Source organism: Parasteatoda tepidariorum, chromosome 4 (assembly GCF_982258835.1).
Source record: "Parasteatoda tepidariorum strain Cologne lab strain chromosome 4, Ptep-v5.0, whole genome shotgun sequence".
Lineage (NCBI taxonomy): Eukaryota > Metazoa > Arthropoda > Arachnida > Araneae > Theridiidae > Parasteatoda > Parasteatoda tepidariorum.
In genome coordinates, this window is record NC_141758.1 from 3176874 (window position 1) to 3193765 (window position 16892).

A 16892-nucleotide genomic window follows, 5' to 3' on the forward strand; every position below is an offset into this window, starting at 1 on the left:
CCAAAGGTGGCCAAACTCCTTATTAATAAAATATTTTCATTTTTTCACAGGTGTTCCTATTATTTTGTTCTATACATTAATCTTGAAAAAAATTAATAGATGAAAGTATATGTAATAACAAAAAAAAAGCGTAATAACAGAATATTTAAAAAAAAAAAGAAAAATGGGGGGGGGGGGTTTAGTTTGTTAGACGGTTGCACCCCCTTTTATATTATTCTGCCGGCGCCCTTGGTCACAGGTTGTGTTGTTCCTACTAAATTTAACCCATGAACGGCATTTTCTGCTAGCCTAACTTCAAGCCACAAATAAACAAACGAAGTGTTCGATCGTTTAAATAGCTGCTCGCCAGATTTTATTGCATTATAAAGAAAAGTTATTGAAACTAAATACAACTAAATAAACAACAACTAAAACAAATAACAACAACTACTAATAACAATAACTAAATAAACAACAACTAAATTCCATTCGTTTAGCATTGCGTCATATGTTGTTCCTACCAAATCGAAGTAGTTGTGTTTTTTTCATATTATACCCAATTGCATTTGTGCACGTGGATGAAATGTGAGAGCTACGTCACAGAATAAGTTTTTCTATAGTTATCTAAAAACACGTGTTTATTATGTTTTCATAGTTGCGATTTTAAAATATGTTTCTAAAAAATTAATTAATTTGAAATATTTAATCTAATTAGAATAAAAAATTAAGTTCTCTGCTGAACAACAAATTTAATGGGAATATTTTCTTAATTATGATAAATTTGGCTATCTTGATTTGATCCCGAGCATTATATGATGTCTACTGATTCTGAGTATTCTTACTTTTTAATTTTATAAGCTGAACTTTTAAAAACGTGCTTTGCTTCATCTAATAACGCAAAGTCACTGGGAATTGAAAATAATAATAACAATAAATAGAATTATTTAAGATTTAATAATAGTGTCGGTATATGCCTTTCAGTTTTTGATAAATACCAATTAACTGAATTCTTTATTTTTTTTTAATTGTTTCTCCGTGTAAAAAATTGTTGCGATTTGGATTTTACTTTACTTAAGGTATATGACTCGTTTTGGCTTTTTTTTTTGAAATATTAATATAACAGATAAGAAACTAGTTTATTTGTTTTTATTATATGTAAAAACTGATAAAACTAATAAAACTGCTATCATCATTATTATTTTTTTATATGACCAGTTTTAGGTTAAAAAAAAAAGCATTTTTTTTGCATGTACTTAAAACACTGTAAAAAAATTTCTATCTCCTGAAACAAAAAAAAAATCCTTTGAGGAAAAAAAAAATCCTTTTTATTTGTAAGGCTATCAACTATGTTTTGAACTATTATGTTAAAAGCAAGTGCATACACTACTGGCTAAGGGATCAATGTAGTTAAAAAAGCAAATTTTTAAAAATTTCCACTCTTGTCTCTGCAAACAACTTGCATAAAAAATTAAATTCTTCTTTTTTTTCATAGTCTGAAGTTCAAAACATGTGTGCTATAATCATAATCATAAACACTCATGAAAAATTGTTGACCATTATTTTGAAAACTACATTAGATATGTTTTAGGGTGGAGTAAAATGTGAAAAAAACCTTATTTTGAAATAAACACACTTTAAGTTTTTTTTTATTCATTTATTTTTAATAACGGCAAGACGCCTTAGAAGATGCCACCTTTGTCTTAAAAGCTCATTTATCGTTACCCGGTGGGCCCTTTTAAACCAAACTCACGGAGGCGGTCAACATTACCCACACCACGCTGCCACAGATACCCATTCATAGAGTGGACTATATTCACGCAACAGAGGGCAACACACAAAGAAACATCCATGCCTTGAGCGGGATTTGAACCCACAGTCATTGGATTTGCATTCAAGCACGCTAACCTCTCGGCCACCTTACTGGCGCATTTAAAGACTTAAAATCTGTCCATTGTTATCACCTTGCACAAAAAGTGCTATAACTTTGTAAATAATTAGAGTACAATCGAAAGCAAAGTATTTTTTAATGAAGCTAAGAGTACGGGGATTCTAAATTTATAATAACTCGAACATTTAGCTCAAAATCATGTTTTGGCACTAGTCGGAAACCATAACAATGTAATTACTGCAGGAAGAATTCAGTTTTGAATGTCAAACAAATACTCTCAATAGTCTATAAGAAACGATCGCATGGCTGAAATAGAACAAACTCTGTAAAAGTGAACAATTAATATTTATTGGCTTCTTAATAAAGGACCATAGAAGAGTGTGAATAACTAATGATTATTGTCATAGTTTTGTAAAATTCATTTTTACCGAACACAAAAGCAATACAAAAGTATTTCCGAGAATCCATTAACCACACCCAGAATAAGGTTAAATTGAGACTGACAAGCATCCTCAGGAAACTTCCTATAAAATTTCTAATCGGATATTTGAAAGTTCACTGCTTTGCCTTTCTAATTAAATATTCCGAGAGCAGAAATTCCTGGTACAGATTCCTTAAGTGAAAAAATTTATTTTTTAATAATTGAAAAGGTAAAGAAGGAAGTTTTTGAAGGCTTTTTTTAAAAAAATATTTTTTCTACTGGTTTATAAGTTTTTCGAGGACGCTGTTCAGCTTAGGATAAATCCGATTGGTTCTGCCATTCTAGGTTAACAACCGGTCTTTACTCCGGAAGCGCACCGGAAAGATGAAAGGAGAGAATTAAAACAAAAACCCAATGGGTTTATTGCTTTATTGAAATGACGCACATTTGGCTCAATTTAGGCTTATAAGTCTTTGTCAAATAGAAGAACAGATGAAACCAAATATCCGAGGTTATATTAGAACTCCTCGCTTCGCCCCGCAGGCGATACCGCTCAGCCAGGGAAGCTCCACCCAACGGGACTAAAGTTTTTTGGTGAGCACCAAGAACCCCACGGATAGAAAATTGGCCGAAGCATTGAGTTCACAGACAACCTAACATAAAAATTCATGACTCATTTCTTGATCGGTACTTTATCCCACTAGTGTTACACGATCACTAGAATGAATATTCAATTATAAAAGCGCATAATGGAGTCAGTAAATAAAAAGTATAAGTACGAATCATTTATATATTTCCATGTTTAAACAGGAGGTTAGCATCCCAGACTGTTCCCTTAACAATTGCATGCATTTTGTAAAATATTTTTTTATTGATAAATCAGGAGAAGTTTGATTTTGTTTTCCTTGCAATAAGAAAATAAGCAATGTGAAACTGCGGATCTGAAATAATCTTCTCCGATTATTTTGATTCAATGACACGATGTCTCTCGCTCTCACCACGTGATCTCGATAGTGAAACAAAGATAGACCTCTCTCTGCCACTGATATTGCATCATCAAAGAAAAAATTTGTTTGTTTTAATTGTATGCCATAATTTGTCAACACGATGACAGAATGTAAGCTTAATATCGCCATTACAGGGGATTCGGGTGAGTTTACAATTTTGATGAGCATTATTTAAGTAAAAATAGAAGCAGAAATATTCAGAAATGTTTTGGAATATATTTCCTTAGGCCATTTTATATAGTTTGAGACATTTGGCCAGTGTTTTACGAACCAACGACCTACTTGTTACTTGAGTGTAATCGGGATATAAAGCGTCCTGCATTAAATACTGAATTCATATAGCAAAGAATTATTTTTGGATTTTTAAAAGTAAAACAACAATTTTTATAGTAAAAAAAAATCTTGTGATATTTTCAAAAAGAAAAAAAAAACCAAAAATAAGTAACGTTATGAAAATTCCATAAAATGTAATCAAATTTATAAATACACATCTATTTGAATATATTTATGAAATTAATAATAAACTCGAAGGCGTTGAAATAGTTAGAACAATTTAAGAATTATATGTTTAAAAAAAACAATAAAATATCAGAAAAACCTTCCTAATTGTAAGTTTTATGAATATTATAAATAATTAAAATAATTATAGGTAATTATTTACTAACTATTATTAATAATAGTTATAATAAATATTTATTTACTAACTTCAGAATATTTCTGTTTCTACGTTGCTTAAGTCTCATCTTTGTGTAGTGGTAACTCCTATTTTTTTTTTTTACAAACTTTGATTGATTGATAAAACTTAATTGATTCATTGTACAAATATATTAAGCACGAATCAAGTTTCCGTGAGGCGTCACACCTAAAGTGTGTACTGTAATATATCGATCTATCGAGAAAATAACTAATAATATTTTAAATTATATTCTAACGATGTATTTTAAGTATCGCGTGACTTCGATCTTACTAGCAAAATACTTAACAACGGTAATATAACGATGATTAATGACAGCTTTTCTCCGGTCTTAAATTTATGTCATTTTTTAAAATTTTTTTTTTGTTTCTTTTTTATTTTATTTTTTTGACATTTAAAAGCTTAACAACTCTCGAATTTTTATTCTCTCTTTTCTTTATTCCATCTTATTTCTTGAACTTATTTCAATTCTCTTCGAAGTTTCTAGGATGTTTCCCAGACCGTCGCCAATAGCCCATTGTGCAGCTCTAGTGCGACGTAAATGAACTACAACAACAACAACATCGAAGTTTCTAGCTTTTAAGTCGAATAGTTTTTGCGCAGAAAAACAAAATGTAAATTATAGTTGAACACACAAAACTGCGGCATTGGTCGATCTTCCGTTATAGCGAGGTCTCGCAGTGGACTGATCGTTAAGACACGGTTCCCAGCAGATCACCGAAGTCAAGCATCACTGGCTGCGGTCAGTGTGCGGGTGGGTGACCACTTGGATCAGTCTACGTAGGGACCGAGGATGTGTGGCATGGGTCCTCGTTAAACTGTTCTACCGCAGAGTGCTCGACTTCGTGCTCAGGTCGGCAGGCTACCGCGAAGCGGGGGTGCTATCCCCCGAAATTGTGATGGCATGTTTTCGGATCATCCTCAAGGATGCTTTCCACACCGTCGCCAATAGCTTATTGTGCAGCTCTAGTGCGACGTAAATGAACTACAACAACAATCCATTATAGCGAGAACTTTGTGTTATTTCGCCAATGCGAGAGCAACTCAAGGCTTGAAGATAATCTACTGGTGTGAGATTTTCTAATTTAATGTGATTGATTGTATTTTCGGAATAAAATAAATTATTGTTTACTTGGCTGGAATCCTATTTCATTGTATTTTATGTAAAAGTTTTAGTTAATTTAATTGTATTATTTGAAATGTACAGTGCGTAATAAAAAGCGGGACATTCTGAATAACTTTTGATCTAATAATTGGTCTTTAACTTTCTGGGACTAACCTTGATGATTTAAAGGAGTGACTTCAAACGTGTTAACTAATTCATTAGCGCAGGCGATATTTTTAGTTACTAAATCATAAAGAAACAAAGACTAACTTTCTTTTAATAAACATATTTTTTTAATTTCTGATAAGGATTGTTAATTTTTAAAATATGGGGGCAGCTGCCCATAATATGCTTCCAATATTTGGAATATCTTAATATTCAATGAAATTCGAATATCCCAATATTTTCAAAAAATACATTTTTAAACTTCCATTTCTCAAGAACAATTCAACCGATATATTCCAAATGTTGTATATTTTCATTTAGAAATGCATACTTTAAAATGATATAACAACTTTTATAACTTACAGTTAAATTTTTTCTTTGACTTTTATTAAAAAAGTAATAAATAATTGTTAAAGATTATTTCTTTCGTGAAATTATTTTTGGATAAACGAATTTAATGATAGCGTGCAAATTTTTTAAGACTAGTTTTATAAGTTTTCGAGTTGTAACGAAACACGTACAAAGTAAAATTAACATTAAGAGGTCCAAATTACTGATCTCCTGACTATATTTTCCAGATTTTGATTCCCCCCCTCTTATATTTTGAGGTTCCCCTCAGAACATTAAGATTGATCCACAGTACGTGATTATTCGACCCATAAACCAAATGTTATTCAGGGTGTTCATATTTTTTTAGCACTGTTTACATGGAGATCTTGCAATAACATTTCTTAATATATATTTTAGAACCCCTGTTAAAAATGAAATTAAACCAATATGCAAAGTGAATTAAAATTTAAGTGATAAATAATTAAAAACTCTATCGAATGACTAGTGAGAAGTACCTAATATCAAAACCAGTTTGATTTCCCCCTGCTTAATTATTAATTTCCATACATGCATCACTTTCACTTTTTTTTAGTCTAGTATTCACTCCCGCAGTAGACTGATCTTAAAGACACGGAACAGTAGAACACAGAAGTCAAGTATTACTGGCTGCTGTCCGTAAGCGGGTGGGTGAGCACTTTGATCAGCCTGCCTAGGAATCGAGGGTCATCGTTTAACTGTTCTGCCGTAAAGTGCTCGACTTTGCGAGCAGTTCGTCAGGCTACCAAACCATGGGGGCCATCCCCTCTGCAAAGGATCAAAATTGCGATTGCAGGTCTTCGGATCTTCCTCGGGGATGTTTCCCAGATCGTCGCCAATAGCCCCATTGTGCAGCTCTAGTGCGACGTAAACAAAGTACTTACTTGTCAAGTATTCTAAATATATGTACGAAGAGCAGTGATGACTTCTTTTTGGAGTTTCACTCTGTGCATTTTTAAAATTATATTTTTTGTATTTTTTAGGCACTGGAAAAACTTCTTTAGCAACAAGATTTGTAAAAGACATTTTTAAAGGTGAGAATCGAATTTTTGTTACTGAAAGATAATCAATTTTAAAAGTTCGATGCCCTAAAAGTGGCGATAGAGTTATCAAACTTGAAAAATTTCGAGTTGCGGTATTTTTTAAGTCTGGGATCGGAAAATTCCTAAAAATCATATGCTTTTATATTATGCAATTAAAAAGTATTGCAAACACGCCTGCGATGAAAAAAATACAGGAGGTCTGATTGCTGAACGTTATGTATTTTTTGGTGCTGAAATGGGAAACAATAATGAAAATTTTCCATCACGTCACATTTTTTTGAAAAATTCAATTTTACTGGAATTTTTATGAACATTTACCATAAAAAATTTTCTTTTATGAGTTTCTTCTCTTCTTGCGTGACCAACATTCTACTTTGGTAAAATCTTCAAAAGTACCCCTCTATGACATCTTTCTGTCATCGTCCCTCTCTCTGTCACAATATCCCTCGACCAATAGCGTCATGTAAATTCCTATCTTGGTTTGCTGACCTCTTAGGAACACTATCAAGGGTAATCCGGAGTCATTTTCTTGGAAGTATATTTAACGTCTGCTCTTCTCTCTACATTTCGTGAAACATGGCTTCGAGTTCGAGACGTTGTGAAAATTTCTCAGGTGACTTTTGTTACATTTGCGGCGAACATAGTGTTGTTAAAAATCGCACGAGGAGCATTACCGACTATGTAAGACAACTTTATCTTGCGTATTTTCTATTTTCCCATGAAAATCGGAGATCAGGCCAAATCATGGTCTCTCATAAAGTCTGTGTATAGTATCTAAATCATATGCGCTTATGGCTCCGAGGAAAGAAGACCGCATTACGATTTGGAATTCCTATGACATGAATGGAGCCTAAAAATCACTTTGATGATTGCTATTTTCATTCTTGCCAAGTGTTCTTGGGTATAACTGAAAAAATCAAAGTCTAATATCTTATCTTGATAACATTCCATCAGCCATACGCTATGTTCCTCATGAACCTGATGTGTTTGTGCCTCCAACTGAATTGCCAGTTTTCAGACTCGAAACATTCAGAAGTTCAAGGCTCCAATATCGAATATAAGCCATCTGCAGCCGGTTTCCTCTTCCATTCTCTTAGGTTAAACTTAATGATCTGACTAGAGATCTGGGCGTTTCGAAAGAGGTAGCTGAATACTTGCTAGGCTTCAGACAGAAAGAAAAAAACTTATTGGCGAAAGGAACATCTTTTTATTGATACTGGAATCGAGAAAAAGAATTTATTAAGTACTTTGACGAAGAGGAAAATGTCATCTACGATAAAGATGAGTGGATGCTGCTTATAGATTCATCTAAACGAAGTCTCAAAGCTGTCATTTTCCATCATGGGAGCCAGTATGCATAGATACCAGTTAGACACTCAATATATTTAAAATAATGCTGTGAAAACCTTTCTCTCGTCCTGGACAAATTAGAATATGTTGATCAGAGAAGGTCCATTTGCGGGGATTTGAAAGTTATCTCCTTGCTTCTTTTTCAACAAGGTGGGTTGACAAAGTTCTCATGTTTCATTTGTGAGTGGGACAGCCATGACAAGAATCACCATTGACTGAAAAAAGAACGGCTGAAAAGATTAAATCTTGACCCAGGCTCCAAGAATATTATTCGAAACAGCGTAGTTGATTCCAAAGAGTATTGTTACCCCTCTAAACATAAAATTAGTTGTAATGAAGCAGCTTGACATGGCTGTTCCAAAAGATGACAATTGTTTCAAATACCTGTGCAATAAGTTTCCAGGTTTATCCCAAGCAGAAAGAGGGAATCTTTGTTGGTCCAGACATCCCGCAAATTCATGAAATATGGCTAATATTTCATGAAATATGGCTAATATATGGCAATATTTCTGAGGCTAGCATTGCAAACAACGAAAAAAGAAGCTTGGGTTGTCTTCAAAGATGTTGTCAGTAAATTTCTGGGTAATTACAAGGATCCTAACTGCAAAGCATTTGTAATGAAAAATTACAAATGAAAAATTTTGGATTGTTCCACGAGTGTCAAAATGCATTTCCTTCACTCACATGTGGGCTTTTTCTCCGAAAATGTAGGAGCAGTCAGCGAAGAACAAGGTGAAAGGTTCCATCAAGATATCAGAGATATGGAGCTTAAATATTAAGGAAGTTGTGACGAGAACATGCTCGACGACTACTCTTAGATGTTAACTCGAGATAGGCCTGAGATTAAGCATAAAAGAATATAATCAAAAATAAGTTTTAGAGAAAAATGATCATGTGCTTATATAGAAACATTTTTCTTTTGTTTTGTTTTTTGTTTCAAACTTTCATGTACACATACACAATATTTGCTATTATTGGTCAATCGTTAGTTTTAGAAACTGATGTAAAAAGTTTAAATTCAAGGAACTTATTGTTTTTTTATCTCGACTAGAGGTAATTTGTACGATCTGGCAACAGTATTTTTTCATTCATTTTAACCTACAAAAATTAGCCGGTTACTCAAAAATTAGTTTACCTTCGCAAGATTCAATTTAAATAGATCGAAATGAATAAAGAAGATCAGTTACTAGGTAGTACATGCACATTTGTCTGAGTAAATTCCTTTCCAAATAGGATTTTATTAAAAACATAGATATCGATTTTACAAAAAATCCTGAAGTGATGGTGGGAAATGAAGGTCATTTTAGGAATCAGCACATCAAATAACACATAAATCAACATTAACTTCTCTTGTATTTTTCAAAAACTTCAATTTCGCAGGCTTGTGTTATTTTTCCCCATTAGGAAATAAAGTGTTTTTATTTCAATTATATGGAGAGACAGTTTGGTTTTACCCATATATATGTATATCGGTTAAGGGAGAAAACTTAAAATATTAATCTAAAAGGCGGATGTTAATAATAAAATGTGGGAATTTAGATAAAGAAATAACATAAAAAAGCTTTTTATGCTATATATGCTACCATCAACGACCGAAAACAAGAGAATGTCGATTTTTACCTCTGAATGTCAGCAATCACATAGACGCTTTTGTGAATATCCGAAATATTTGTTATATTCGATTTGATATTCATTTATTCGTTGATATTATTATATTTATTCGATATTTTAAAATCTGCTGAGGATAGATTAGGAGAAACATCAATGTTCAATGTTCGAAGTACCGGTTAAATGCATACCGGGAAGTGGCACTTGACCTTAAAAAATTAAAGTTGTGCATACCGGGCAGTGGCACTTGATCTTAAAAAATTAAATTTGTGCATACCGGGCAGTGGCACTTAATTAGACCTAGTGTATTTCGAACATTTACCAAAGCTACTATGTCATTGTCAACATTCAACGGAGGAGGTCAACAACTACCAATTTCAGTCAAGTCATTCACAGTTTTATATATATATATATATATAGTACTTAATTTTTATATGTGATACTTAATGATGATACATTTTATTTGTTGTAGAAAATGTTGACCGAACTGTGGTCCTGAACTCTTTTCAGAAGAGAGTTATTGTTGGAGGAAGAAAAGTGACGTTAAATATTTGGGATACAGGGGGATTATCTGTCTACAAGGCATATGTTCTGGAGTATGTTGGTATATTCATTTTAATAGGGACATTCTACATATTTCAAAATTATTCCATTTGTGAGCAAAAAGTAAAATCCAGAATTACTTTTGATCAAATAATCATACTCAGACTCAATCTTATTTTTTTGTGGTCAAGACCTTAAACATTCTCCTTAATAAATGCAAACGATATTTTAAGGTACAAAATCAGACACAAAAATGTACTTTTTCTGAATAAATGTACCGTATATTTCACGGTTTCGAATTCCTGTCCTCAAAATATCGCAAATCTGGAAAATAGGATTCCGATAGTTTAGGCGGGAGAGTGGTCGAATATTTGGTCACATGAATGGAAATTTTATTATTTGCGTATTTCGTCTTATCAGGGGACTTTTTAAGCTAATTTTAAAAAAAATTTCACAAAAAGATCAAATTCATTTGTTTAAACATAATTCAAAAAAATATTTTTTTAATAATTATGTATTATAGAGTTTTTTATTTTACTTGTAGTGGAAAAAATTTGGAATTTTAAGGAATACAAATGTTTACCGCACTTAAAGAATCTAGTTTTATATGACAAACTATAAAAAAAAATGTGAGCGAAATCGGTCCAGTTGTTCTGGAGTTATGCGATCATCCCAACTTTTTCACAAGAATGTGGAATATTTATTTATTTCATTATAGTTATATAACCGTCTTTGAACAGTCGACACAAAATTTGAGTTTACGACTACCCATGTTCAACTCCGTAACCTTGTCATTTTGAACCCAATCCAGAAGACAAGAAAACTCCTCGATCAAGTAAGTATAGGGAGGAATTTACTTTCGTGGAGGACTATTTGATGGAACTGACCCACATTTCCGTTACATGGAAAGGAAAACCGCGAAAACCTCCCACGGTTAGCCTGATGGTAAGGGACTCTAACCCAGTGGCCCCCATCCCCCCAAGCTCTTGGGCGCATTTTTGGGCAAATTCTAAATCCCCCCAAACTATTCGCTTTATTTAGTGTAAAAATTCCCCTCAAGCTTTAAGTGGGCGCATAGTGCGCCCACCTTCCCCCTGGTGGGGGCCCCTGCTCTAACCCATTACCCGTCTAGCACTGAGGATATTTTACATTAACAATGCGGTCGGTGAGAGCCGGGTATGGAAATCGTATCGACCAGCTATGGCAGGGATTCGAACCCGGTACTCCTCATCGGAATGCGAACGCTCTATCCCCTTCAAATATATATATATAAATAACAAATAGCAGTCGGCAAGTTTGAAGCGCTTCAAAGATAGGCCCTCATTTTGAGGATTTGCTAGGCGTGAATGAGAAGACAGTGATCGGAAGAAAAGAAACGTAATCACTTTTGTTTCTTCTCATTCGCGGCGGGTAGGTCTTGAAAATGGGTGCCTATTTTTGAAGCGCTTGAAACATGCCGATTGTTATTCGTTATTTATGTATTTTTGAAGCAAATGTAGTTTTTTAATCAGACAATATTTTACAGTTTCAGTTTTTTTGGGATTATTTATTTAGTGTTGAATATAGTACGCGTAAAAGAACCTTGTATGCTTGAGAATTATTTCTGAAAGTACATAGTAAGCCGAAAAAAAAGTAGTTCCCTTTTTCTGCTCCCATGTTTGAGTTTTTCTGTTTTCGCAGTTTCATACTAAACTTAATTATTTTTTTTTTTCATTTTTGTCACACTAGGGAGTTAAGCCCTAGTGTGAAAAAATTCGCTTAGACTCACCAACCCTGAAAATTGCTTCGCCATAATTGCTGTTTCTTGGTATACAACAGTTGAACTAAAAATATGTGTACTAAAAAGAACACTTGTGCCTAAAGACGTCCAAATATTTCCCTTATGATACTCTTAAGATCTATAAGTGAACATAAATTATTTCTTCTAAGTAACCATTTTTTGAAATAACAAATTTGGTGAGTTCACAACTCTCATTTAATATTTCTACTTTCCAAACGAACGGATGTATTTAAAGTACAATTTTTGCATTCACCATTTTGTATATGAAGCTGACAGTTAAGTTCTTATTTAACGAATCTCTTTAACAATAATTTATAATAGTTTATTAATGTAATTTACACCAAAAAATAATAATTTTAAAGCGGTTAATAAGATAAGACACTGATTTAAATAACTTTATATTAAAATGCAACGTAGAATTACATTATTGTAATAATAATAATAATAAAAACAATCCTCCTAAATGTTGCTCAAATTGTTGTTCTTTTATCAGTTACATCAAAAAAGCTGACGGTGTTGCTCTTGTTGTTGATGTCACAGAGAGAAACTCTTTTATCAGCCTGATCACATGGCTGAGAGACGTGAGACGAGTGAATAGAGATTCGCCGATGCTCATTGGTAATAATATTACTACACTTTGCAATTACTCCACTTATTAAGCAAAAGCAAAAAATAAACAAAAATATGCCTTATTTATTAATTTATTTTTTGCCGTCTTAGTCCAGTAAGGCAAGGGCTGAGACTGTTCCTGTTTTCCAGTGGTACCATCTATGTCCAAAAATTTGAATTCTGTCACACCCATACGTCATACCCGCTTATAGGGTGAACCCATTCATACATCTATTCATTCGTCCACAGATCGTAATTTTGACCCGAACCAGAGGACGATCAACCTCCAATTCAGTACCCTCAGTTGCATAATTTGTTATGGTAACATGGAGAACTTTGTGACCGGCATATTTAACGTGCACCAGTCAACAATTACACGGGGAATCTTCAGGCGGCTGGATTTGTAATCCCGTTCTCAGGAACGTGAGTTCAGCACCCTGCCTACCAGGCTAACCCGACCCATTAATTTAATTATTAGAATAATATTAATTTTCTAATTTCTTTTAAACTTGAAACAAACACAAATATCTCCTAAATATTTTAATCCTTTTCAACAACTTAAAGACCCAGTGTCCATTAATGGGCAGCATTTGATGTAACTTTGTCACTTTAAATATGTTAAATGATAAATATATAAATATTTTAGTAGAATATTTTTAAGATAATTTTTTATTTTTTTAATGCCTTCAGAAAACAAGTGTCAAAGTAAAAATCTAACTAAACTTACCCTTGTATGTAGAAGTTTTTAATAAAAATGAAAAATTTTTACGGTTTTAAATATAATTAGAAGTTTTACGGTTCATAAATATAATTAGTTGAGTTTATTTTATTGTATGACTTATATGTGAAAAAATTCTTTATTAAAATGTCTTACAAAATAAGAAAAATATAATAAAAATTAAAATATATCATTTTTTTAAAAAAAAATTAAGTTTTTTATTTCTGAATTATTTTGAAAATAGAAAAACTATATTCGTACAAAATAAAAATAAAGACGTCATGAGAAAATTATGAACCGGCATGTTCGAAAAGTTCGCTGCCAAGCGAGTATATAATTTGAAAGTTGAAGATTTCGGAGTTCGTTCTACTATCTAAATAATTTGCGCAATTAATATAAATATTTCACTCTTTACAATAAGTAATTGTAAATAATAGTTGGTTTTTTTAAACTTTAATTTTATCATACTTATATATTCTGATAAAAATTACCCCCCCTGATCACACCCCCCCCCAAAAAAAACGTATGCAACACATGCTTTAAAAAAAGGAGCTATATTTCTATCACTTATTAGTCCTTTATTATGGATAAGACAAATTATTGACAATAAGACAATAATAATTTTGTCATAACTTCTTCATGATAAGATATGACAAAGTGTTAATTTTCAAAATTTGTTTCCAGTTGGCAATAAAATCGATAAATTGTGCCCAAAGCAAGTTTCAAGTAATGAATTAAGAGATTTCGCCAACAGTGAAGGATTACCAGTAATAGAAATTAGTGCCAAAAGTGGAGACAATGTTGAAAAAGTAATAGTATTTTGTGTTTAAAATATTCACTCCAAAATGGAAGAAAAATAGCACAAAAGTTTAGAGTTATTCACTGTTTTAATAAAAGTTAAATTGCCATTGATGTTGTTTTTATACAATTTGAAATTTTTTATCACTTAAATTTCAGATGTGTTTACTGAATTGTCAGGGTAGTCGACGCCTGGAAAACATGGTATCAATAGTTGTTTGGTTAGATAATAAAATCAAGGATAAAAATTTTTCATTATTATTAATTTTTTTAAAGGACTAAGAGCAATATTACTTTAAAATTAAAGTTTATAAAATAAGTAACAAATTGCAAGTTTTTAATTTTTTATTCTTTCAGTTAAAGAAAACTTTATAACAGCGTGCAAAAATGCGTTGATTAAGGTAAATAGACGAAGAGGTGTGGTGAAATACGCAAAAATGTGAAGATTTAGTGGTCAAAATTTTCCGCTGCTTTCCTGCCTACATTATTGAAACTTACTTTCTATATTGAGTTAAACTTTATATTTTGATGATTCGAAATAAGTTGGAAAAATAAGTTGGTTTATTGAGAGAAAGTAGGTTTTACGAGTCTAGTACTTCTAATCTAATCAAAACTTAACACAAAACTAATCAACTAACGTTTAAAGCATCGAGATATAACTTTCTAAACATGAGTAATCTGATTCTTTAATTACAATATTCGATCACACTTTACCATTATAATATTGATTTAAACAGGAGTAATTATGATAATCCATTTATTAGACCAAATAATTAGGTCTTAAGTTTTATCCTTTTTTTTAATCGTGTCCATGGACAATTAAATAGCCTCGTGTGGCTGCAAAACTGCATCCGCAAGCTCCAATACATCATTACTGTAGAGGATCTCACGAAGTTCTGAAGTCAGTGGCACCATACCCAGTTGTAAAACATATGGGGTAAGGGTTGGACACTCGAGAATGTGATCCGGGGTAAGTTGGATATCGGTGCAGTTCTTGCAGGGAATATAAGTTCTTATTTTGTCGGGAAGAATTAGTTTTTTCCTTTTTAATGCAAAGTGAAACAGGATTGATTATAATAATCTGATTATTAGATCAAAAGACTGTATATCACTTTACCATTCTAATACAAGGTTAATTCTGATAATTTAATTATGTCAAAGAATGAGATATCGCTTTTTACGATTCTAATATTGTTTCAGTCAAGATTATTTTTAATATTACTTTAATCAGATCAAAAGATTAGATATCATTTTATCAATATAATGTTGATTAAATCAAAATAAATTATATAAATACTTTTTCGTTTTCCAGGTATTCCAACGTTTGGCATTCCGTATACTTTGTGGAGAGATCCACGGAAATAATCTCGAAGTAACTTCTGGAAACACAATAAGGGATAGAGACGGCGCATGCGCACAGTTACCGTTAAAGAGCAATATTAGAAATTTGACAACCGAAAAACCTACCCAGAAATCTTTTCCAAGACTAAAGATCCAATCAGTATTACCAGATAAAAAGAAGTTCGGAATGAATTTTCGAATTCCCTTTCTTTTCAAACTCATTATGTATTTATGTATAATATCACTTTTATTATACTATATATATCACTTGCTCACATACAATTTCGGTTCATTTCACGTGGACATTATTCAATTTATTAAACGTATTCAGTCAGTGTGGCATCACGTGTGCGAAGGTTCACAGGCGTGTGATAAAATTCTGTCTTCGCTGAAAACTTTCTCTATGAACCTAATCCTATAGTGAGTATCAAAAACGAGCACTAATATGCTGTTAAACCCCGCTATAATGAACCTCCTGTGGATCCGGAAATAACGATGGTTCACTATATCCAAAATATATAGAAAAATATTTTTAAGCATATTGCAGTAGCAGAACTGGAACAATAGTACATAATTTTGCTAGTTAGTGATAACAACAGTACATAATTTAATTTATAAATTATTAACTGAGTAAATATGTCAGTCTCTCTTCTACATAGTTCCCTTAAAACGAATTCCTTCCTGCAATTAAATTTTTAATTGTTACAACCAATAACAATTGAAATACGTTCGCACTCCCATCTGCTTTTTTTGGAACCACACGCATTATTAATTTCTGAGAAATGACTCATTTCAAACATTTCTTTTATAATGTGTCCCACTTCGTTTTTAATTATAAGTCATAATTATATACTATTGAACTTATCACTTAGACTTAAAATTTTGTAATATTTATTTATATATCTACGAAAAAAAAAAAGAAATTTGAGTCCACTTTAAACTATCTCGGTTTCTTAGTTATTTACCATAAGCGAATGAAATAACAGTTCGAACGTACGCTCACTGTAACAGTTCGCTCACTATGTATCGGGTTCATCATATTGGGGCTAGTTCGTAATTTCATTTGCTCCACTTTCCATAAATATTCTTCCCAAATCATGTGAAATTCGTTTCTCTCTGAAGAATCAATTATAATTTGTGTTAAATGATCAAATGTATTAATGTTTAATCATGATTAACTTACAATTTCGTTGTCATACATAAATAATGTTGATGAATTTGTTTTTAAATTTCAATTAAATAAGATGAAATATTAGTGGTTATATTAAATAGTGTTATTATTCAATTCTTTTTTAAAAATTATGTGTAAATACTAATGCCTGTATTTATTTGCTGTGAAGTAGAAATTTTTATTATTGTATTTTTTTGAAAATAATAACTATCTTATGATTACAATACTTTATTCATTACTCATTCACTTAATTTATTTCTAATACAAACCTTTTTGCAAAGTAAGGGTCCAAATGAAATTTAAAGG

The 16892-nt window shown here is 32.0% G+C and overlaps 1 protein-coding gene across 3 annotated transcripts; it reads left to right on the forward strand.

The window, feature by feature from the left end:
• Positions 1-3290: 3290 nt before the first annotated feature.
• Positions 3291-16810, forward strand: LOC107453908 (ras-related protein Rab-18). 3 transcript variants are annotated; one of them, XM_016070923.4, is made up of 6 exons: positions 3291-3438; positions 6609-6659; positions 10099-10222; positions 12443-12567; positions 13961-14085; positions 15387-16810. In XM_016070923.4, the coding sequence occupies exons 1-6, from the start codon at positions 3396-3398 to the stop codon at positions 15834-15836; spliced, it is 918 nt and encodes a 305-aa protein (XP_015926409.1). In that variant the 5' UTR covers positions 3291-3395; the 3' UTR covers positions 15837-16810. The 3 variants fall into 3 exon arrangements, with proteins under 3 accessions (XP_015926409.1, XP_015926410.1, XP_071038014.1); XM_016070924.4 differs by lacking the exon at positions 13961-14085 and having other exon boundaries at positions 3292-3438; XM_071181913.2 differs by lacking the exon at positions 6609-6659 and having other exon boundaries at positions 3320-3438.
• Positions 16811-16892: the final 82 nt, after the last annotated feature.